The sequence below is a fragment of the Harpegnathos saltator genome, unplaced genomic scaffold, assembly GCF_003227715.2.
Source record: "Harpegnathos saltator strain DR-91 unplaced genomic scaffold, Hsal_v8.6 scaffold650, whole genome shotgun sequence".
NCBI lineage: Eukaryota > Metazoa > Arthropoda > Insecta > Hymenoptera > Formicidae > Harpegnathos > Harpegnathos saltator.
Window position 1 is genome coordinate 314,307 of NW_020230483.1, and position 20,237 is coordinate 334,543.

A 20,237-nucleotide genomic window follows, 5' to 3' on the forward strand; every position below is an offset into this window, starting at 1 on the left:
TGTCTCTCCCTCCCTCCATCCCTCTCTCTCTCTCTCTCTCACTCTCTCTCTCTCTCTCTCTCTCTCTCTTTTTTCTCTTTCCTTTTAATGAGAGTCACTTGTGTGTACTCTCGTTCACACCATGTATGCAAGTATCCACGTATTTCTGTACTACCGTTTACTATCTCGACGGCGTTCGTTAGCGATGGGATTTTTAATTGTCGTAAAATGGCCGTGGGCCACGCCAGGAATCGCTGTGATGATTCTCTTCCGGCTCGTTTGATCAGCCGAAATACGCGTATACTGTTGGGGGGACCGCGCTTCGTCTTCTCTTCGAGGTGTCTGGCGAGCGCGACGTTTCGGGGTACACCAGTGCGTGCCATAAGGATCGATGATGAACGCAGAGTCGAGAACGGGCGATCGCGAGAAATCAGAACGCGAAGCTTATTGACTCACCTCTCACGCGGCGACGACGCGATATCCGTGAGTTGGAAAATCGGCGGACGGGAACGAATCGCGGATAGCTCGATGACGGAGAATGTAGACGGATGGGGTTCATTCGCGGCTCTCGCGTTTGACCTGATTCTGATCGATTTTTGAAGAGGTACGGACAATTGGGTCGCCGAGATGCCGGCCTGCTCGACGTTGAAATTAATTGCGGCACGAGGAGCGCGGAAATATATCTGCGATGTATCTCTAACGTTCCAATTTCGATACAGGGGGATTCAGTGGTCATCTCATTGAACATTTATAACGCCATAAACGCGAACACGCATCCCTCGGAGACAGGATTGCTCGAGAGATTACCGTGCCACGGGAACGTGGCGTTATCCTTATTCCGCCTGGAATCGTCGGAAAATTGCGGTACCTGGCTTTCGGCGCATCGAGCACACCTCGATGCGCAGTTCTCGAGAGAAGAGTAGCTCTCGCTGCGTCTCTTCGACGAAATTACTCTCTTCACACGGTTTTACCGCGCGCGCGCACACGTCTACGTTCTCGATCGCACGTGACTTTCTCGTCAAAAAGACAAATTGAACGTCCTTCGAGATGCAAAAGCACGAGCTTGAGCTCTAGCCAGCTTTGGAGCGACGTATACAGGCTGTGGTCCTATCACCTCGTAGAAAGGTGAAGGCAGATAGAACGGGGAGTATCAAAAGCAACTCGCGAGAACCGGCCGCTTCGCGCGGGAATTTGTGTGCTAATGTCAGCTGTCAGTGAGTTAAGCGGATAATTGTTAGCACTTTATGTTCATAATCGTCGGTATGGCATAATAAGAGAACATCGAAGTCGAGGGAACGGACGGCGATCGCGAGATCGCGAGATCGCGATTTTCCGCGCCCGCGAAACCGACAGCCCATTCATCGCCCATTCGTCGAATTATTCGTGTAATCGTTGCTTTTGTTGCTAAAAATGTGGGAACAGCTGCGGTGGAATCATCAATCAACGAATCAGTCAGGATCCGAGAAGCGAGAAGTCTTCGTGATTGATATATATCTCCCGCAAGAGAATGCAGAAGGTTAAGAAACGGAGCTATAGAAATTGATTGACCGTGGGCGAGAATTTTCGCGAGCGCTTCCGCGCAATAAAATATTTCACTTTTAATAATTTCCGACGGTGCTTCGACGTGCATGTGTACGTTTGCGCGCGCGCGCACGTACACGTAGCCGGAGGGAAAATTCTAGAAAGAGAGACTTCGCGGGCGCGAAGTCACGTGTCAAGCGGCAGGATTTCTTACGATCCGCGACGAAGCTGAGAGTTGATCGTTACGCACACCTTGCTTTTATCTATCTATCCGAATGTGGCAATCGTGATGGCGCGCCTCCGGGAATACGTTATATATAATTAATCCATTAATGGCTCAAAACCGGCCGGCGAATTTAAATCTAAACTACTGACTCGCCAATGCTCGTTTATGTCCTATCGAGTTAGAGTCTTTATCCTGTCGCTGCGTTTTTACGGTAACACAGGCTGGTTCCAATAAAAACGTCACAGGTTTCCAAATTACCGCATTAGCTTTTTATCCTGCGCTCATTAGATCGAGTCGCGCGCGCGCGAGAGATTCCGAAATTCGACGAGCGGTCTTGTCGTTACATTTTTCGTGTCTCTCGTCGAGTTTATAATTCCGTCGGAGAATGATTTAATGGTGCGCGAAAGTCAGCAGCGCGTCAACCTGTCTAACTTTATCTCCTCATCTTACATCTCGTACGTCACGTTTCTTCGTGCAAGAATTTTACAATTTTCGCCGCGTGATCGCGCGGCGCGGCACGGAAATGCCGCGCGAGATATCGCGATACGTGACGCATACTCGGAATTTTATCGTCTAGACGAATGTACATCGACGCGGCACATCGAATTAGTAGGGGAGTGTCTAAGATAGAAATGACATATCGTCGGGTATCATTAGCTCGGTTTCCTTGATTCTAAAATTACGTGAAGCCTGCGAAGCAGCGACGATAAAGAAGCGCGTCTGCGATACGCGCCGCGCACGTTGAGGAGAGACGTCCGTGCCGTGTTAAGTATCGAATTGTGACGAGCGATTCTTTTCTTCACGATCACGATATTTTTCCTTACACTGGCAATTACACGCTCGGCTACGCGAAATTGGATCTTGTCCACGTATTAGAACTTGCCGGGATCGCGTTTTATCTGACTGATGAGATCCGGAGAGAATCGTCCTTGATGAAGTTTCATTGAAGATTAAATTAATCTCTGATGTTGTTCTGAGCCATCTGCGTGATTATGAATAAATTGCCGCGCTACATTTGCATATATAACACATAAATTTGTACAATGACAATAACAATATTCATGACACACACACACACACACACACACACACACATATACGTATATAATAATATATAATATAATATAATAATATTCTTGTTACAAGCCACGCGCGAGACTAATTAAATCTTAAACCTGGGAGATCGTCCTCCAAGATAAAAGATTTTTATCACAAAATGTAAAATTTTCGGGGAATGTTTCGCAAACGATCCTCTCCCTCTCACGCAAAGTCGTCGATTCTCGAACTACATGTGTCTAATACAAGAAATTAATTAAATTCCCAAGTCGATACAGAAACCTAACGAGAGCGAGCATGCGGATATCTAATCTATCTCGTTTCGATATCGTCTCAAAGGGTCGCGATAGAGGAGAGTGCCGTTATCGTGATTTATCATTGCCAATTTGATGCCACTAATGATCGGCTAGACGGCAAAGCGACACTTCCGGCCGCGTCTCTATTCGCATATTTTTTGCAGGGTATCAAACTGATGTGGCCGAGTAACACGCGAACTAACACGTGACAGAGAATGATGAACGAGCTGATGATGCCGCTGCTGCTGTTGTCATTTCGCTTGTTTCGCGGTAGCCCTCTACACGGACTACCCATAACGGCACAATCGTGAAACTGACATTGTCATTAAATACCTCAGCCAAAATATTTAGCGTGCGCAAATATACCTCGGACCTGGCATCAATCAATCGTGTTTACGATCGATCGTGTGGGAAAAGAGAAATATATTCGTGACGAATCTGCGGGCGGACAAAATGATTGTCATCGGTCTTGCGCGGGTCAGCGTAGAAAATTCAAGACGCGGCAGTCAGTCAGTCGATCGATCGATCGATCGATCGATCGCTCGCGCGGAAGAAACAAACGATCGGCGGACAGCTCGTCGCCTCGCGGTCGCTCTTGTATGAATAAAAATCTCATCGATCAACGCATCATCGGCGAAAGCGAGACACACGGCAAACAGAAAGATTCCGGGTGTAGCTTCGGCGGTGTGTGAAGCACGCACGCACGCACGCACGCACGCACGCTTGTTCGAGAGGGCAGACACGTGGTCCTGCCGCTAAATCCATTAGCACGCACGGAGAGAACGTTTTCCAGGCTGGTTATCGGGCAAATATTGTTCCGTGGTCGGTTACCGTTTTACCCACATGTCGACCCCGCTCGCTGACACTGTTTCGCGCTACGTCACACGCCGGCTACACCGGCTGTCTCTCCCAGGGGTTCCCAAGGGGAAGCGTCACCTCCTCGTCGGGGCAGGGACGCCCGTCTGAACCGCGCGCTGTTCCACATACGGCGAGTACATTTTTACGGTACTTGCCGTTACACCTCGTGTTTTCCTATTTTTGTGAGTTTTGTCCCCGTCCTGTCGAGCGCGATTGTTTGGAGAGAAGCGAGGAGATCGTTGCGCGCGCGCACGCGCGCCGGTTTCTCACATGGGATACGTCTGACAGGCTTATTAATCAGCGAATGGGATTTGTTCTCGATTGATTTAATTATACCGATAGTACTCGCAACGACTTTTGATGATGTCTTCCTTGATAGAAAAGGAAGGCCAACTTTCCCCCCTCTCTTCCTTTCTCTCTCTCTCTCTCTCTCTCTCTCTCTCTCTCTCTCTCTCGGCGGGAGAGTTCCGTCGATCTCCGTCGATCTTACGTCCGAACACTCGCGACTTTTCCCGATCGAAATCAGATTCAGCGTTTCGATCGATGTTAGCTGTCATTAGCATGTGCCATTCTTGCGCGTCCGACGCGAGCATTAGTACGTACGTATTACATGCGCTACATGCCGTTTATTGTTACTCTCATTCGCGGAGCGTTTGGGAGCTGCTGCTTGAAACAGGCGGCGAGACGCGTAACGAGCGTGAATTTCGAGCGCTCGTCGTTTAGCGCTTCTCTCTTTACACGAGGCAGCAACGTAAAAATCCGTTTGCTGCACAGCTGGGCGAGATATCGAGTGTCGGCCGAGATCCCGAGCTTTCCTCGCCGCGATACGATTTCCCTCTCTCTCTCTCTCTCTCTCTCGCTCTCTGTTTTTCTCTTTCTCTTTCCCTCGACTACGTCGTGCATCTTCCTCGACTTGTATATTCGCATTTTCTTTTTTTCTATTGGAACTAAAGTGCTTCAGTGAACGCTATTACATTCGGGTTAATGAGTTAAAACACAGCGACGCTTTTAACGAGTCTCTCTCTCTCTCTCTCTCTCTTTCGAAATTATCACGACGTCACAAGAAACTCATTATCCGATCTAGTTGAGCGCGGCGACTTACTGTAAGGGATGATGGCGAGACAGGTAAGCAGGTAGGCAGGCAAGCAGGCAGGTAGGCAGGCAAGCAGGCAAGACGGAACGGTGCCTTGTTTGCGCTTGATAAATGTGCAGCGTTTTCTTCCGCGGTGTATCGGCGATGTTTGCTCGTCGTTTAATGCCGACGACAACCTGACTCAAATATTTAGCACGTACAAGACGAACAACAAGACCGTCTACCACGTCCACAAGCTTTCGTCTCCCGTCATGAGACGCTCTCGGACGCCGCTCATGTTCCTCGTTAATGCGAAAAAAGTTTAATGCACGCGAGCCGAGCGAAGCGCGGCGCGAGCCTGTTCTAAATCACCGTGGGGAGGATCGGAGTGTATAGAGCTTTATAAATAGCGCGCTCTCGCGTACACGGTCCTTATTAATAATCGATTATACGTGTCGGCCGTATACTCGCTTATTTAATTTCTGTTCTCATTGTTGTGCGGTAAGAAGCCGGCTGTTTTAACTACGATAATTACGCGTGACATAAAGGCACCATTATGTTTCTTGCGCGGGAAAACGGAGAAGTACAAAAAGCACACAATCGCAACTTGTTCTCCCTCTGTCTCTCTCTCTCTCTCTCTCTCTCTCTCTCTCTCTCTCTCTCTCTTCCTCAATCTCAATTCGCAGCTCGCCTTTCGATTCGGAATCGCGACTCCAAGCGCTGCCGTAACGCAGCCGGCGCGGCGATCTCCTCGTTCCGTCTCGCGCAAAGAGCCGGCGAGCGACGAGGACGGAGCGGCGATTAGTTTCATCGGCGCGGCACTAATCATCCGCCGATCGATGGATCGTGAGCTTTAATTGCTCGTCCGGAGAACAATTATGGGATGCCAACTGGCACAAGAGCGGCAGGAGCCAGGAGGAGGAGGAGGAGGAGGAGGAGGAGGAGGAGGAGGAGGAGGAGCAGCAGCAGCAGCAGCAGCAGGAGGAGGAGGAGGAAGAGAACGAGGAGAGACGGTGGTGGCGGCGGTTCGGAGGGCCGTTCTCCAGGAAGGAAAGTCACATTGTGCCTCGAGATTCGTATCGCAGGCTCCGATTCCAATCACCGTCCGTCGTCGTTGTATCGCAAATTGTCCGTAATCTCGGCCGCCACAGGCGCGCTTTTCTGGAAATAACACGTCGCGCGAGTCGCCCGCAACGAGCGCATCCGCACTCTCGGCTCCGGCAAAGGACGCGTGTTGCTCGCAGCAGTTGCAGCGCCGTCGTTGCTGCTGTTGCTGCTGTTGCTGCTGCCGCGGCCGTTGTTACGTTCTCGCGATGCTCTTGTTCGCGGTGGCGAGCGACGGTGGCTGGGAATTGACGGTGCACCGCCTTTTGGAGAAACAAGTCCTCTCCACGTTACCGATAGTTACCGACGGCCGAGCGAGCGAGCAAGCGCAATCAGGAACTAATCATACACCGGGCACCCGGGAGGAGGATCGGCAAAGTGGCGAGGAAGCAGCGCGTGCGAGTGAGCGGACGCGCTCAGGCTGGCGCGTAACGCGACGATTAACAATATATTCCGCCGCGAACTCGATGATAAATGAATCCCGTTTCCTCATATAGCCGTAGCCTCGTTGTTTCGTACAACACGTTTCGTTATCGGCGACCGCACCTCGGGACTGATGAGTTCGCGCAGGCGACCTCGTGAACGTGAAGGAGATCCGGTCGCTCGTCTGAGCGCGATTACGCAATGCGAGAAAGAGTTCGGTTTGATCGAGCTCTGATCGCATTTCATTTGATCGCGTTCAGTGGAAGCAAGTTCATCCATCGAGTAATCGATAATGTCGATAATTCTTCAACAACGATGATCAGTCGGCGAGTGATTTGTTTTCCATCGGAGGGAGCGAAATCAAGTGTTCGACTCGAAAATCGAGCCGAGCTTTTGACTGACAACTTTGATAGAAACTAGAGATGTGCGAATCAAGAATTTTTATGTCGAATCGAATCTCATTTTTCAAATTCCAATTCGCATCGAGTCGAATCATTAAAAAATTTAACATGACTATTAAACACGCAAATAACGATGGAAGATTTTAATATGAAAGGGAATATTGATGTTGTAATATCATTTTAAAGTACAATATATATTTAAATAATTAAAATAATTTATAATTAAGTTATTAATTATAAGTTATGTCAATTACAAGTTAAGGGTTCGAACATACACGAACGATAATGTATTTGATTCCTATTCGGATTATTCGGATTCGAATCACAGGGATTCGGACTCGAATCGAATCGAATTACATTAGATTCAATTCGAATTCGAATAGTTCGTATATCTCTGATAGAAACTCGCAAAATCCATTCTATCGTTTTCTAAGACGGTATTCTTGGTCCTTTCTTTCTTTTCCAAGAGTTCGGTGGCACATTTCGCGCGAATAAGTTACATCCATCTTCGCGATCCTGTAAATCGCGTCCGTGCGATCCGAGCGTAAAAGCTCTCGCAGCGTCTGTCGACACTTTTATAAGAGCGCAGGATCAACCAGGTCGCCTGGCGCGCCTGGCGATTCAGAATTGCCGAACGGATTCGGATCACGATTTTCGATTCTCGCGGGCGTCCCGCGGCATTCTCAAGGGAAGAGCCGGGACTCGTTCAAGGCGAGCTGCATGCTACCGCAATTAACGGCCCGATATTTCATCTGAAAAACAAGGCGAAACAAGCGATATTATTGCGTCATGGTCGACACGCAGCTGTAAGAATATATTAAATCTCGGAAAGTGGTGGTGCAACGAGTGCGTTTGCGCTCGCGCTATTTGCTCTCCCGGATAAATCCGCGGCCGTTAATAACAGCGGCAATTGTGCGTGTCCTGCGACGGCGACGTGACGTCGTACAAGTAAAAAGGAGATCGCTCGTACAGAAATCGCGCGATGACTCCACGATAGATTTCAATATCTGCCCCGCGAAGAGACATCTCTCTCTCTCTCTCTCTCTCTCTCTCTCTCTCTCTCTCTCTCTTTCCCTCTCGAGCGAAAACGCGTCGTTTTTCCGTTACGATCGGAGTCGCACAGCGGTGAATTGTCTAACGCGCGAGCAACACGAGAGAGAGAGAGAGAGAGAGAGAGAGAGAGAGAGAGAGAGAGAGAGAGAGAGAACGATACAAAATACGTATATCGGCAATTTCACGAATGCTCGCGTAACGTATCCACGCCTACCTGCCTGCCTGCCTACGCTATTACGTAATGCGAACGCGCAGTAATTAACGGTGTAATAAATCGACGACGAGTCGCGCGTCGCTCATTTAAACGCCGCAAAACCATCCCGGGGAATTAGCACGCGTGTAAAAAAGCGGCACTAGCTGAACAACTTCATTCGATATATCCTTCGCGTATAACGTTACGTCGTCAATGCGCACACATACGTGCGCCAGGCCATATTCCGTTTCTGCCATTCCGTTGCAAAACCGACGCGGTGTTCCATTACGCGATACCCCGGCTATTGTGTAATGTGTATCGACGCATCGGTGAGATCGTCCGCGGAAGGATAATAAGGCGTACTTGGAAGAATCTCGATGAGACGATAAGCATTTCAGATGGCTAGGGTTAGGCTGCACACCTGTGAAGATTTGATCAAAAATATAAATTAGGGTCGAGGGCTGAAGATCAAGAGGGGATCGCGTGATCGAGTGATGATTTTAATTAATTGTACACTTTTTTTGTGAGGGCTCTCAGGCAAAAATCTCAATTGAAAGTAAACTGCCGTGTCGAATATATCGTAAATAATAATTTCGACTAATTATGCATTTAAAGGATTTAATAAAAATCCCTAATTTACGCTTGGGAGCGTAAATCCCTTTGAAATCGGATTAGAAATTCCAGGGAATTGCGTAAATAATAATTTTGGTTAATCGTCGAGGGTTTCCCCGAAAATCTAAGCGTCGAGGAGTGAAGCCATCGGTGAGTCGAAAGTCGAGAGAATCCAGTACGAAATACGAATGTTTGAAGTTACATCGTGACAGGATTTCAAAGTTACTTTCCTCAAGAAACATATTTCAAATGATATGCTTTTCTGCCGTTGATTATCGAGATCGTTTCCGTTTGAACTGTTGTTGCAGAAAGGACGATGAAACAGGTTCTACTCGAAAGCGAAGTAAAAACGGCGACGCAGGAGGATATCGCGCGTTTCTTGTACCGAAAGTCGCATAATCGTTATGAGCCATCGGAGCAAATTACGAGAGAGTGAATAATGCGAAACGATTATAAAATGCGCAAAATAACCGCAACGAATCCGTCTCGGTTGTTCCGAGGCGGAGAGTTCCGAGCGCAGATTTAGGTATATATAATCTAGCCGCTTAATCTGTAATCGGAATTTGTCGTTGCAGTTATACGAGGCCCTTCGATAAGTCTCAACGATTCGGTAAGCTCCGGAAGGGTCACGAATCGGAAACGCGAATCAAGAGAATTTTCACGTGGATCAATTGCGAGCCGATTACGTTAGTTAATCGTTTGCAAGCGGATTTCACGGAACGTACAAGACCATCCGTCGGACGTATCAGGTAGTGCTCTTAAGTTAGAGTGATCATTAATCTCGCGATGTAGCGGCGGTGTAATTTACAGTGACTATGCAATTTATGATGACTCGTCGAATAACGAAAATCTCTTTCCCGCGACGGGTAAGACTCCTCTCTCTCTCTCTCTCTCTCTCTCTCTCTCTCTCTCTCTCTCTCTCTCTCTCTCTCTCTCTCTCTCTTTTGTGATAGACAACTGAATGAGAAATATGTTTATTTCTTCATAAGTCTCGGTCGAATGATTGATGAGAAAAACTGAGAAACTTTTCACGGTAATTGATAAATTTTCAAGGGATCCGGAAACGTCGCGCTCTTACGCTGACATTGTGCACGGTAAGAAAACTATTAAAGATGAGTTTAATGTATCGGACTCATTGCGTGACTCCGATTTAAACGAGGAGACTCTCTTCTGGTGGCAATGCCTCCGACATCTGAATAATTTCCGTCGGATGTTGAAGAAACGCGTTCCCGAAGTGCCGTTCGGGAAGGTCGAAGATGACTTGTCTTGCCTGGACAAAGTAGACATATATCGATTTATCAGTATGATTAAACATGTCTATACAAGTTATTAATTAATATTTCCTACATTTACTACAATGACATGTCGAACATACTAATTTATAATTAATTCCTTAATGGGATATACGCTAGTCGAAATTTTTCATTTCCTCAACGTCACGATCAAATTGTCTCAGGAATGTGACGGAGTTTTACCCGAGGATAAAGTTTTTGCGATTATCAGAGAATATCGCATATATCCGAATGAAAAATTTTTCGCACTGTTAATGGACACATTACAATTACGTAAAGACGGAAATATCAAGTACAGAGAATTGCTAGATCTCTTGAATTCGAGGCGCAGTATGCCGGATTTGCCCAAGACGCAACGTAAATAAATATTTTGCTAATTTTTATAACACTACCAAAGTTTTCTCCCACGTGCGATTGACTAGTTTCACGATCATTTCTAAATCGTAACTATCGACTTTAAAATCGACGCCTATAAAATTAATTTTTCAGTAAAATTTCAAATCTTTTTGCAACAATTGGCAATAATTTAAAGGCAATAATGTTAGATATGTTTCGAAGGATTTAATCCTTTTTATAGTGGCACGGCAATATTATCAAGAATTATTATTTTAGAAGTGTCATCGACAAGTTCGGATTACATTACCACATATGTCGGTAGCATAGGGAACGTTTCGACGTTTGATAACAGTAATAAGACCTCTAAAATAGTTTTATACATCTTGATTACATATATACATATATATATATATATATAGTCATTGTGTTATATATATATATACCACAATGACAATACTCTTGACAATTACTTAGTATTCTTTCCTCTCTCTTTTTCTGCCTCGATATCAAGTTAACGAATATTCGCAATACAAACTTTCCAAAATATTACAGAGATTCATGCGACTGGACTTCCATCTGCCAAGTCGGAAGTACAATGCTAATACACACTGGTATACATTCAAATAAGAAACAATTAAAACATATATAATTTTCTCCTTAAAGAATATGATTTGTAAATTTGTAATAAAGAAGATATTCGTAATATGTTTGAAAATGTCGGTTTCAAATTGTTAAAGAATATCTTTAATGCACTTTAGCAAAAAATATTGCTGAAAGATTGCACAGGCCATGTTTGCGTAGAAACATTTCGGCAGCATTACCCACTGCATTACACTATGTAGCGAAGAAATGTGGAAGTAAAAAATTAGCTATTTATTTTGCAAATTTGTTTTTTGAGCAAAACACTAATAAGTAAGAAAAATATATTACATGTATATGTTTAATATGAAATACAAATATGTTTAATATGAAATACAAATACAAATTTCATATGATTGAGTGATTTTTTTCTAATAACACATTTAAATCATCTTATGATAGTTGATTTATGTCAGATTAACCAAGTAAAGGTAATACATTTCGAAGTTTCACAGTTTGTGAGCTTTAGTTCCACAGAGACAATTTGTCTCTTTGGTCTCTCAAAGGTATCGAAATATAAATTAGCGATTATCCTCTTAATATTATTTACATTATATCAATCTACTGGTTTTAAGAATTTTTTCTTTTTTAATGGCTCATCTTTAACCGCACTGTACCGTGGATTCTTATGCTTTTGCATAGATTCAAACTTTCCTCGTATTTTCTGCCATTGAACAGACATTTGCTCATCTGATATATCAACTTGCTTGCTTTCTTCTACATTTATTCTTTCTTGGTTCTGTATTGATTCCATATACCTCTCAATTACTGGATTCATTCCTTGAAAACTCATTCTACCACTGACAAGTTTTTCACAAAAAACATAGCTTGATTCCATGATGAATCTTTCTCTGAAAAATAAAATAGAAGCAATTGTTAGCAATTCATATATATTGGTTAAAGAATAAAGAAAGATCCAAATATTATTATTATATTTTTATGTATTAGTATTAATGGAACCAAATAATTTATATCATCGTAAATTTACATTATTGTGTATATACCTGAATATACTTCACATTTATTTCTGAAAAAATAATAAAGGGAAAATAAGCAACCGTATTAATTGGAATCTATATAGTAAGTACTTACGATTCTTTTTTCATGCGTTTTGTAACTTGGCTTCCAAAGTAAAGCTCTCCTTCTTCTTGATATTGTTGTTTGTCGACTTTTTCTTTTGTTCGTTTCATGAACTAGAATTAACTTAACATTAGTTGCAAAGTCTTTACGACTTCATTTTAAGTTATTAAACTTACCTTCATCTCTAGTATATTTTTTGACAAAGTTATCTTTTCTGTCATTGTTGTAGATTTTTATTTCGATCAATCTGAAATAACTACAATATTCTAGTTAAATAACAGTTGAATTATTTCGAAGGAGATAAATTATGGAAATATACATATGTCACACAATATGCAAGAATACACGATGTAACAAGGTAAATCTAACCAATCGTGTCTGTTTGATATATCATTAAGTTGTTTTACTTGGCGAAGAGATTGAGGCCGTGTTCCAAAATTCACTGCCAGCGCTGAAAAGTTATAATTTGCGTGACACAAACTATATATTTTCCGTACTGGCAATGAATTTTGGAACACGGCCTGATTTAACTCGTCGTTGAATTCGCCGTAGGGATAGTGGCGGCTCGTAACGGAAACATCGGAACTAACAACAGTCTAGAGTTATCGAATTAAAAGAACTATCGCTGCGAAAATCGATTGAATTTGGAAAGACTGGGGAGATAGTCGATTCCTCATCAAAGACTATCGATTCTTGTGTTAAACGTCGCCCTTCTTTAGGGGGCGCTTGGAGCCGATATTGAGAGAGAGAGAGGGAGCCCTTCTTTAGGAGCTTATTTTATAGGCGTATCCATAGAAGCTCTTCCAGCATAAAATGCAGGTATTTGGAGCGGCGAGTATGACGTGGAAGGCAACTTTCATCAGAAAATAATGTATTGGCGTATAAATACGAAAAACGTATTAATTACGAAACATTAGGTGGATCTTGGACATACTTTATCAAGCTTATTCTCAAGGTATGTTCGTACCCGCTCACGGCCATGATCAATAACAATAGTAATTGCTCCAACGGTTCAGTATTAGACATATTCTGTGGTCTGAAAAAAAAATGAGAAGTCTTGTTGCACTGTGTTCGAATAGCTACTGAAATGTCCGACAGAAATTCCACGCAATTTACTTGTGACTCACTGCACTTTATACTTGTTTTAATACAGAATGAATAAAAGTAAAAAATGACATTATGAGTTATTATCGTTGAATAGTCGTGTAAAATTATAATTATTCTTGTCTCTATACTTTAAGTAATATAAAATGTACTTGGTAGCCAATTAGTTGAATACTGTTAACCTAACGTAACCCAACATGTGGCTTATATATCTTATATAGTATTTACGTAAAGTCTTTTGGATATTTATTTTCTGGCGCTTATGTATATTATAAATAGAAAAAAGAAATACAGTGCCAATTTCATTATACATACATACATACTTTTTGCAGATAAGGCATAAACATTTCTTCAAACAAAAATGATGAAACGATCAGCAGATAATGGGGACACTAGTTCTCAACCACCTATCAAGAAAGTTCAGTTTGAGCCGATTTTAATCGGGCCTATATCTACTTTAGAAGAAATGGACATGAAGGTGTTACAATTTCAGAACAAAAAACTGGCACAGGTTTGGAGATTTTATATTTGTATAACTATACATAGCATATATATATATATATTTACTTTTATATATATATATATATATATATATGTATAAGTAAATACAATACATATTTTAGTTTGTAAATATTGTATCTAATATTAATATCTATACTAATTTCAGAGATTAGAGCAAAGACATAGAGTGGAAGCTGAACTAAGACAACGGATTGAACAATTAGAAAAACGTCAAATGCAGGATGATGCAGTACTTAATGTAGTTAATCGATATTGGAATCAACTTAATGAGGATATACGTGTATTACTCCAAAGATTTGATGCTGAAACTGCTGATGAATCAGAAAATAAAAGTAAGAAGAATCTAAAGGGAAAGCAATATAATGATAATTTAGTGTACATATTTTTTAATAGTATACTTTTTAACCTTGTTATAGACGAAAGTGAGGCTACAACATCATTCCTCATGCAATTATCTTCTTGGGATAAAGAAGAATTGGATGACAAATTAGCAAATCGTGTACAGGTATCTAAGAGAGCGGTGTCTAAAGTTGTACAGGCATTTGACCGTTTATCTCAAAGAAATGAAAAGATCACACTTGCACTCAAAGGACAGTTTGATGGTGGTAAATATAATTTTTGGATAGTGTATTTAAAATTATTCATGTTGTAATCTTAAGATAGTTTCTGTGTGTACAGATGAGGCGCCAAATATTGATGAGGTCGTACGTCGTGCAAATGCCGAGATACAAATGGAAAATAGAAATTTGCAGGCAATAAATATACAACTGCATGAGAAGTATCATACTATTTCACTGAAGGTAATGCGATAACATTTCTCTTATGTTCACAATTCTTCTATATTTTAGATTTTTATATTTTTTTAATAATATACTTTTTAACCTTGTCTTTTATAATTTTAGGTTATATTTGTAACTATTTTGCACATCATTGCGCATACACAACCATCCTTTTCTTAATATGTTACAAGTTATGATTATCACAAAGTATTTCCCTTCCCTCTCCTACATAAATGTGTGCAAATCTTTCTTTGCAGATGTCAGAATTGCAAGATACTATAACTGGAAAAGATACACTTGCGGCAGAATTACGAAATCAGGTAGATGATTTGCAATATGAATTGAATAAAGTACGAGCAAGAAATGATAAATTGGAACATCACCTTGGAGAGGCAATTGAAAAGTTAAAAGCTTTCCAACAAATTCATGGCACAGACGAAAAAGGCAGCAACAAACCTAGTACTTTGGTTGCGTCTAGTGTTTCACAGACTAAGGTAAAAGAATCTTTTGTTTTGTTTGAAAATTAATTTAAAAAATAAAAATTTCGACTTAAGTTATATATTTTAATGCTATCATATTTCTTTATCTGTACAGCTTGAGGATTTGCAAAGAGAGTTGGAGGAGACGCGAGAATTAGCTAACAATAGATTACAAGAATTGGATAAACTGCATCAACAACATCGTGACACTTTGAAAGAAGTGGAGAAATTGAAGATGGATGTGAGTACATTATAATTAATTTTGCAGTCTTAATTAGATCATAGTAAAACAAAATAAATATAAAACACCAATGAACTTGCTGTTAATACCAGATAAGACAATTGCCTGAATCGGTTATCGTGGAAACGACTGAGTATAAATGTCTGCAATCGCAGTTTTCTGTATTATATAATGAGTCTATGCAATTAAAAACACAATTAGATGACGCTCGTCAACAATTGCAGTCGAGTAAGAATATACATTTACGCCACATCGAGATGATGGAGGTGAGTCTGACATGTATAAAAGGAGATTCGGAGATGAACTTAAAATTGGAAAATTATAGTTTTAATCTCATCTATGTGATACCGTTTATATAGAGCGAAGAGTTATTGGCACAAAAAAAGTTACGCGGGGAATGTATACAACTCGAAGATGTCTTGGCGCAATTGCGTAAGGAATACGAAATGCTTCGTATCGAATTCGAGCAAAACTTAGCAGCTAACGAGCAAACAGGTCCGATTAATCGCGAGATGCGTCATTTGATCACCTCCCTTCAGAATCACAATCAGCAATTAAAAGGGGAAGTGATTCGTTATAAGCGAAAATACAAGGAAGCTTCCACTGAGATACCACGAGTATTTATCAAGTTATTTTAATTGTACTTATAAATTACGCCGCTACAAGTTTTCTCAATATTTATATAAAAAAATTGTTTATTAAATGTGTAGCTGAAGAAAGAGGTGGAGGAATTGACGGCGAAATTAGGCCAGCAAACGTCTCAAGAAAACAAAGAAGGTAACAATTCAGACGGCAGCGGAAAAGAAGAGGATACATCTAACTCCTTACCAGGCTCTGCGCAGGTACCACAACGTATAAACTTGTATTAAGAAGAACTCAAGAACTTTTCCTGTATTCTTTAATTCTTGCAATACTGACGGCTCTGGCAACCGCACAAACTATGGTGCGTGGGTTCGAGCCTAGGATTAGGCCAAACGATGTCTAATCCAGACATCGTTCGGCGAGAGTTAATTATAAGCAAGACATTCATTTCATTTATTTTTGCTATTAATATTTTATCTCTAACGTGGCAAATAGATAAAAGAAGAAAGTGGTGTGACCATAAAAAGGGAAGTTGTTGATGAGGAAGTGGAAACTATCGAAGTGGGAGAAGGTGAAGGCAGCAAAGGAACTCCCGATTCTATAACGTTAACTTCACCCACAATAAAAAAGGAGAAGGATATAAAACGTGAGAAAGATATTAAGAAAGAATCGATAAAAACCGAGCATCGTGATACGGCACATCGTAGTAAGGATGCAAAAATGGCAGAATCAGAACTTGTGAGGGATTTGAAAGCACAATTAAAGTACGTTGGTAGAAACATCGTATATTTTCGAAACTAGTATGCATATGTTTACTGCATGTTTTATGTTATATTCTTGCTTACGTATATATATATATATATGTCGCTTTCAAAGTTAAATATGTCTTAAAATATTAATTTAGGATTTCGAAATATACTCGCAAACGCTTGAGAGACTTTGACATTTCTATCTATTTCTACCAAATTAAAAGACTAAACCTGAATTTAAACTCTATTTTTAGACAACTCAAGTTAAAATTTAATTAATGTTAGGAGGAACAAGTATTTTGAATATATTTTGAATATAGTATTTTATGAAAATATGAAAATTCCAACATTGTAAGAGAAAAATATGAAATTTTCCTTCTCATATTTTGCCGTTTTAAATTTTAAATTCATATTTTGAAGACGTTTAACTCTGAGATATTTTTATTAAATTTTGATGACCAAAGGATCGTTATGTGTAGGTGTAACGATGTAAAATATTAGAAAATAAAAGAAGATGGCAACAGATATCTGATTACAGGAAGGCTGTAAACGAAATGAAAGAGATGAAACTTTTGTTGGACATGTACAAAGGCGTTGGAAAAGAGCAACGAGACAAAGTACAGTTGATGGCTGCAGAACGTAAAACAAGGGCGGAATTAGAGGACTTGCGACAACAGATTAAGAAAATTCAAGTAAGTCACAATCATTTTCCTTGTACGATTATGACGTATATATCGCGCGTGTAATATGACAATTATTACATAGTATATAATAAAATATAACACAATTATATGATGTAACATAACGTAATATTACAAATAATATCTTCGTAGGAAAGTAAACGCGAAGAACGTAAAAAATTGGCTGACGAGGATGCGCAGATAAAAATTAAAAAATTGGAGGATCAGGCATACACGTTGCAACGTCAAGTGGCTTGTCAAAAACAGGTAGATCGCACTTCATAGAATTTCCTGTGTTTACTGTAGCTATCGATACCACAAAACGATGATCGGCATCTCTCATTGTTCCGTATAATCTTAGAAGCTTTTAGTGTTAAGAAGCAGAGTTTATTTGATCTTTGTAGTTGTGGTGTACGCGAATGGTGGTGTAACAGTGGTGTAACAGTCTTGTAACACTGAACAGAATTGGTGTGTAACGGTGGTGTAACACTGAACAGAATTGTGTGTGGCTGCAGGAGGAGGAAGCGCTTCTGAATGAGATGGAAGTAACTGGACAGGCGTTTGAGGATATGCAGGAACAGAATTCGAGACTGATACAGCAGCTACGCGAAAAGGACGACGCGAATTTCAAGCTCATGACAGAAAGAATTAAGAGTAATCAGCTGCATAAGCTCGCGCGTGAGGAGAAAGACGTATTGAAGGAGCAAGTGTCCACATTAACCACGCAGGTGGAGGCAGCCAATGTCGTCGTGCGAAAATTGGAGGAGAAGGAACGTCTTTTGCAAAATTCCCTCGCGACGGTGGAAAAAGAATTAGCCGTGAGGCAACAAGCGATGGAGATGCACAAACGAAAAGCGATAGAAAGCGCGCAATCAGCCGCCGATCTCAAACTCCATCTTGGTGAGATTTCTTATGTTAAATGCTAAATATGTAGATGCTGAACGTATAATGTAAAATATGTAACGCAATTTGTTTTCAAGAAGAGACTTTTGTTCAAAACGATTCTTGTTACAGAAAAATATCATTCCCAGATGAAAGAAGCACAACAAGTAGTAGCTGAAAAGACAAGCTCTTTGGAGGCTGAAGCGTATAAAACTAAAAGATTGCAGGTACATACATTGACTAGAATTTATTATTATACTATTATTATACTATGTACACGATTAAATATTGTTAAACGTCACAATTATTACGTGCATTCAATACTGTTCACTGAGTCACTTTAGTGACTTTTGTTTTTATTTTATTTTATCGACATATTCTCTCTCTCTCTTTCTCTCTCTTTCTCTGTCTCTCTCTGTCTCTGTCTCTGTCTCTCACCCTTTCTCTTAGATTACACATATACATCAATTATAAAAATTTTATTAATTACAGAAATATAAATATATGTAACTTCGAAATATATATATATATATATACGAGTGAACAATGAGCAATTGTAATAAATCGAATTTATATTTTCACATCGATTTATATTTTTCTGTTTCCGATTGTAATCTATTTGTAATTTAATCTTCATTGAGCAGTATCTAGTGTTGAGTTGAGTCAGAACAGTTAGTAATACGAGGTTTAATATAAAAAACTTCAGATATATAATACAGTATAATAGATAAGAAATGTGTTAAATTATTGATACAAATAACGAGGATTTTGAAAAACCAAGTTTTATTTTATCTTGTTTTATTTTATCTTTCTTCAAACTTTTTTTTGTATCCTTTATTGTTTACATATACACATTCAGCTACACACATGTAACACACGTAATCACAGCCATTAGCACTATCCTATCAATTTATTAAATTTATTTGCAGGAAGAGATAGCGCAACTCCGACGTAAAGTCGAGCGTATGAAGAAAATCGAGCTTGCCGAGACCTTGGACGAGGTGATGGCGGAGGAGTTGCGAGAATACAAAGAAACGCTCACTTGCCCATCCTGCAAGGTGAAACGCAAAGACGCCGTACTCACAAAGTGCTTCCACGTGTTTTGCTGGGACTGTCTGCGTACGCGTTACGAAACGCGACAACGGAAATGCCCGAAGTGCAACTGCGCCTTCGGCGCAAACGACTACCATCGACTGTATTTGTCTACATGAAGAAAGAGACGATGCTGATTGGTTCGATGGTGTGCTACGACCCTACACAGTAATAGATATCTTAAAATACAACGCATTTTTCGTTTTTTATATTTTTTATTTATTACTCTGATTTTTTGAGAAAAACGCGATCGCCCGTATGCAAACATGAAACAATTATGGATTTTGTTATATTCTTATTGTTTTGTCGACTTGTTGGAAAACACAAATGGGAAACAAAAAATATAAAGAGAGAGAAAGAGACAGAGACAGAGACAGAGAAACAAGAGGAAGAGGTCGGCTGCTTTTACTTGTTGGTCGGTCGATACTGTTCATAATAAACCGTAAGTTTTTTTGTATAAATAAGCTTCTAGTTCCATCTATTGGAGAAAAAAAGGTATCTTTGATTACGGCTTGATCTCTTTTGTTTCAATAAGCCTGTGTGAAGTTACTAACAAAGTTATATGTAAGTACGATCAGTACCCTAGATCAGAGCTCGGCAAAAAATGCACGCGACGGCCAATTTTTGACTATCTCCGCCCACCGCTGTTCCCTTTACCTCGCCACTCCGCATGCTGCCTACAAGCCGCTCGAGCCTCAGGAGCGTGTTTCCAACAGTTTTCCACGTCACCCATGAGGTAATATTGTTGACGCGTTTTTTTTTAAGTGGTATCCCCAGTAGGCCTAATCTATAATTCTATAATCTATAATCTATAATCTATAATTTTTGAAAATGAAGTTTATAAAAAATGAGAAGCGTTCTTCTTTAAACGACGATTCCTTACCACGTCTTATGCGGCTCGCTACATGCAATATGCAAATTGACGTTTCCGCTTTTACTAATAAAAGACGCCGAAAATCGAATTAAATATTCTTCATTTAACATAT

General features: G+C 40.8%; 2 protein-coding genes across 6 annotated transcripts; one reads left to right on the plus strand and one right to left on the minus strand.

Moving 5' to 3' along the window:
- Nucleotides 1-11,272: 11,272 nt before the first annotated feature.
- On the minus strand, nt 11,273-12,586 carry Mpp6 (M-phase phosphoprotein 6). Of its 2 annotated transcripts, none has more exons than XM_011148248.3 (4): nt 12,511-12,586; nt 12,318-12,397; nt 12,154-12,254; nt 11,273-11,912 (listed from the first exon to the last, which is right to left on the minus strand). In XM_011148248.3, the coding sequence occupies exons 2-4, from the start codon at nt 12,360-12,362 to the stop codon at nt 11,618-11,620; spliced, it is 441 nt and encodes a 146-aa protein (XP_011146550.1). In that variant the 5' UTR covers nt 12,363-12,397; nt 12,511-12,586; the 3' UTR covers nt 11,273-11,617. The 2 variants fall into 2 exon arrangements, with proteins under 2 accessions (XP_011146550.1, XP_019698898.1); XM_019843339.2 differs by lacking the exon at nt 12,511-12,586 and adding an exon at nt 12,066-12,088 and having other exon boundaries at nt 11,674-11,912; nt 12,318-12,504.
- A 314-nt stretch (nt 12,587-12,900) lies between these two features.
- Bre1 (E3 ubiquitin-protein ligase Bre1) lies at nt 12,901-19,456 on the plus strand. Of its 4 annotated transcripts, none has more exons than XM_025304807.1 (16): nt 12,901-13,096; nt 13,578-13,756; nt 13,913-14,099; nt 14,184-14,372; nt 14,431-14,567; nt 14,804-15,040; nt 15,141-15,266; nt 15,359-15,532; nt 15,626-15,883; nt 15,977-16,108; nt 16,344-16,612; nt 17,136-17,289; nt 17,431-17,544; nt 17,775-18,177; nt 18,292-18,386; nt 19,089-19,456. In XM_025304807.1, exons 2-16 carry the CDS (start codon nt 13,607-13,609, stop codon nt 19,368-19,370), a joined length of 2,907 nt encoding a protein of 968 aa, XP_025160592.1. In that variant the 5' UTR covers nt 12,901-13,096; nt 13,578-13,606; the 3' UTR covers nt 19,371-19,456. The 4 variants fall into 4 exon arrangements, with proteins under 4 accessions (XP_025160592.1, XP_025160593.1, XP_011146551.1 ...); XM_025304808.1 differs by having other exon boundaries at nt 17,793-18,177; XM_011148249.2 differs by having other exon boundaries at nt 14,446-14,567.
- Nucleotides 19,457-20,237: the final 781 nt, after the last annotated feature.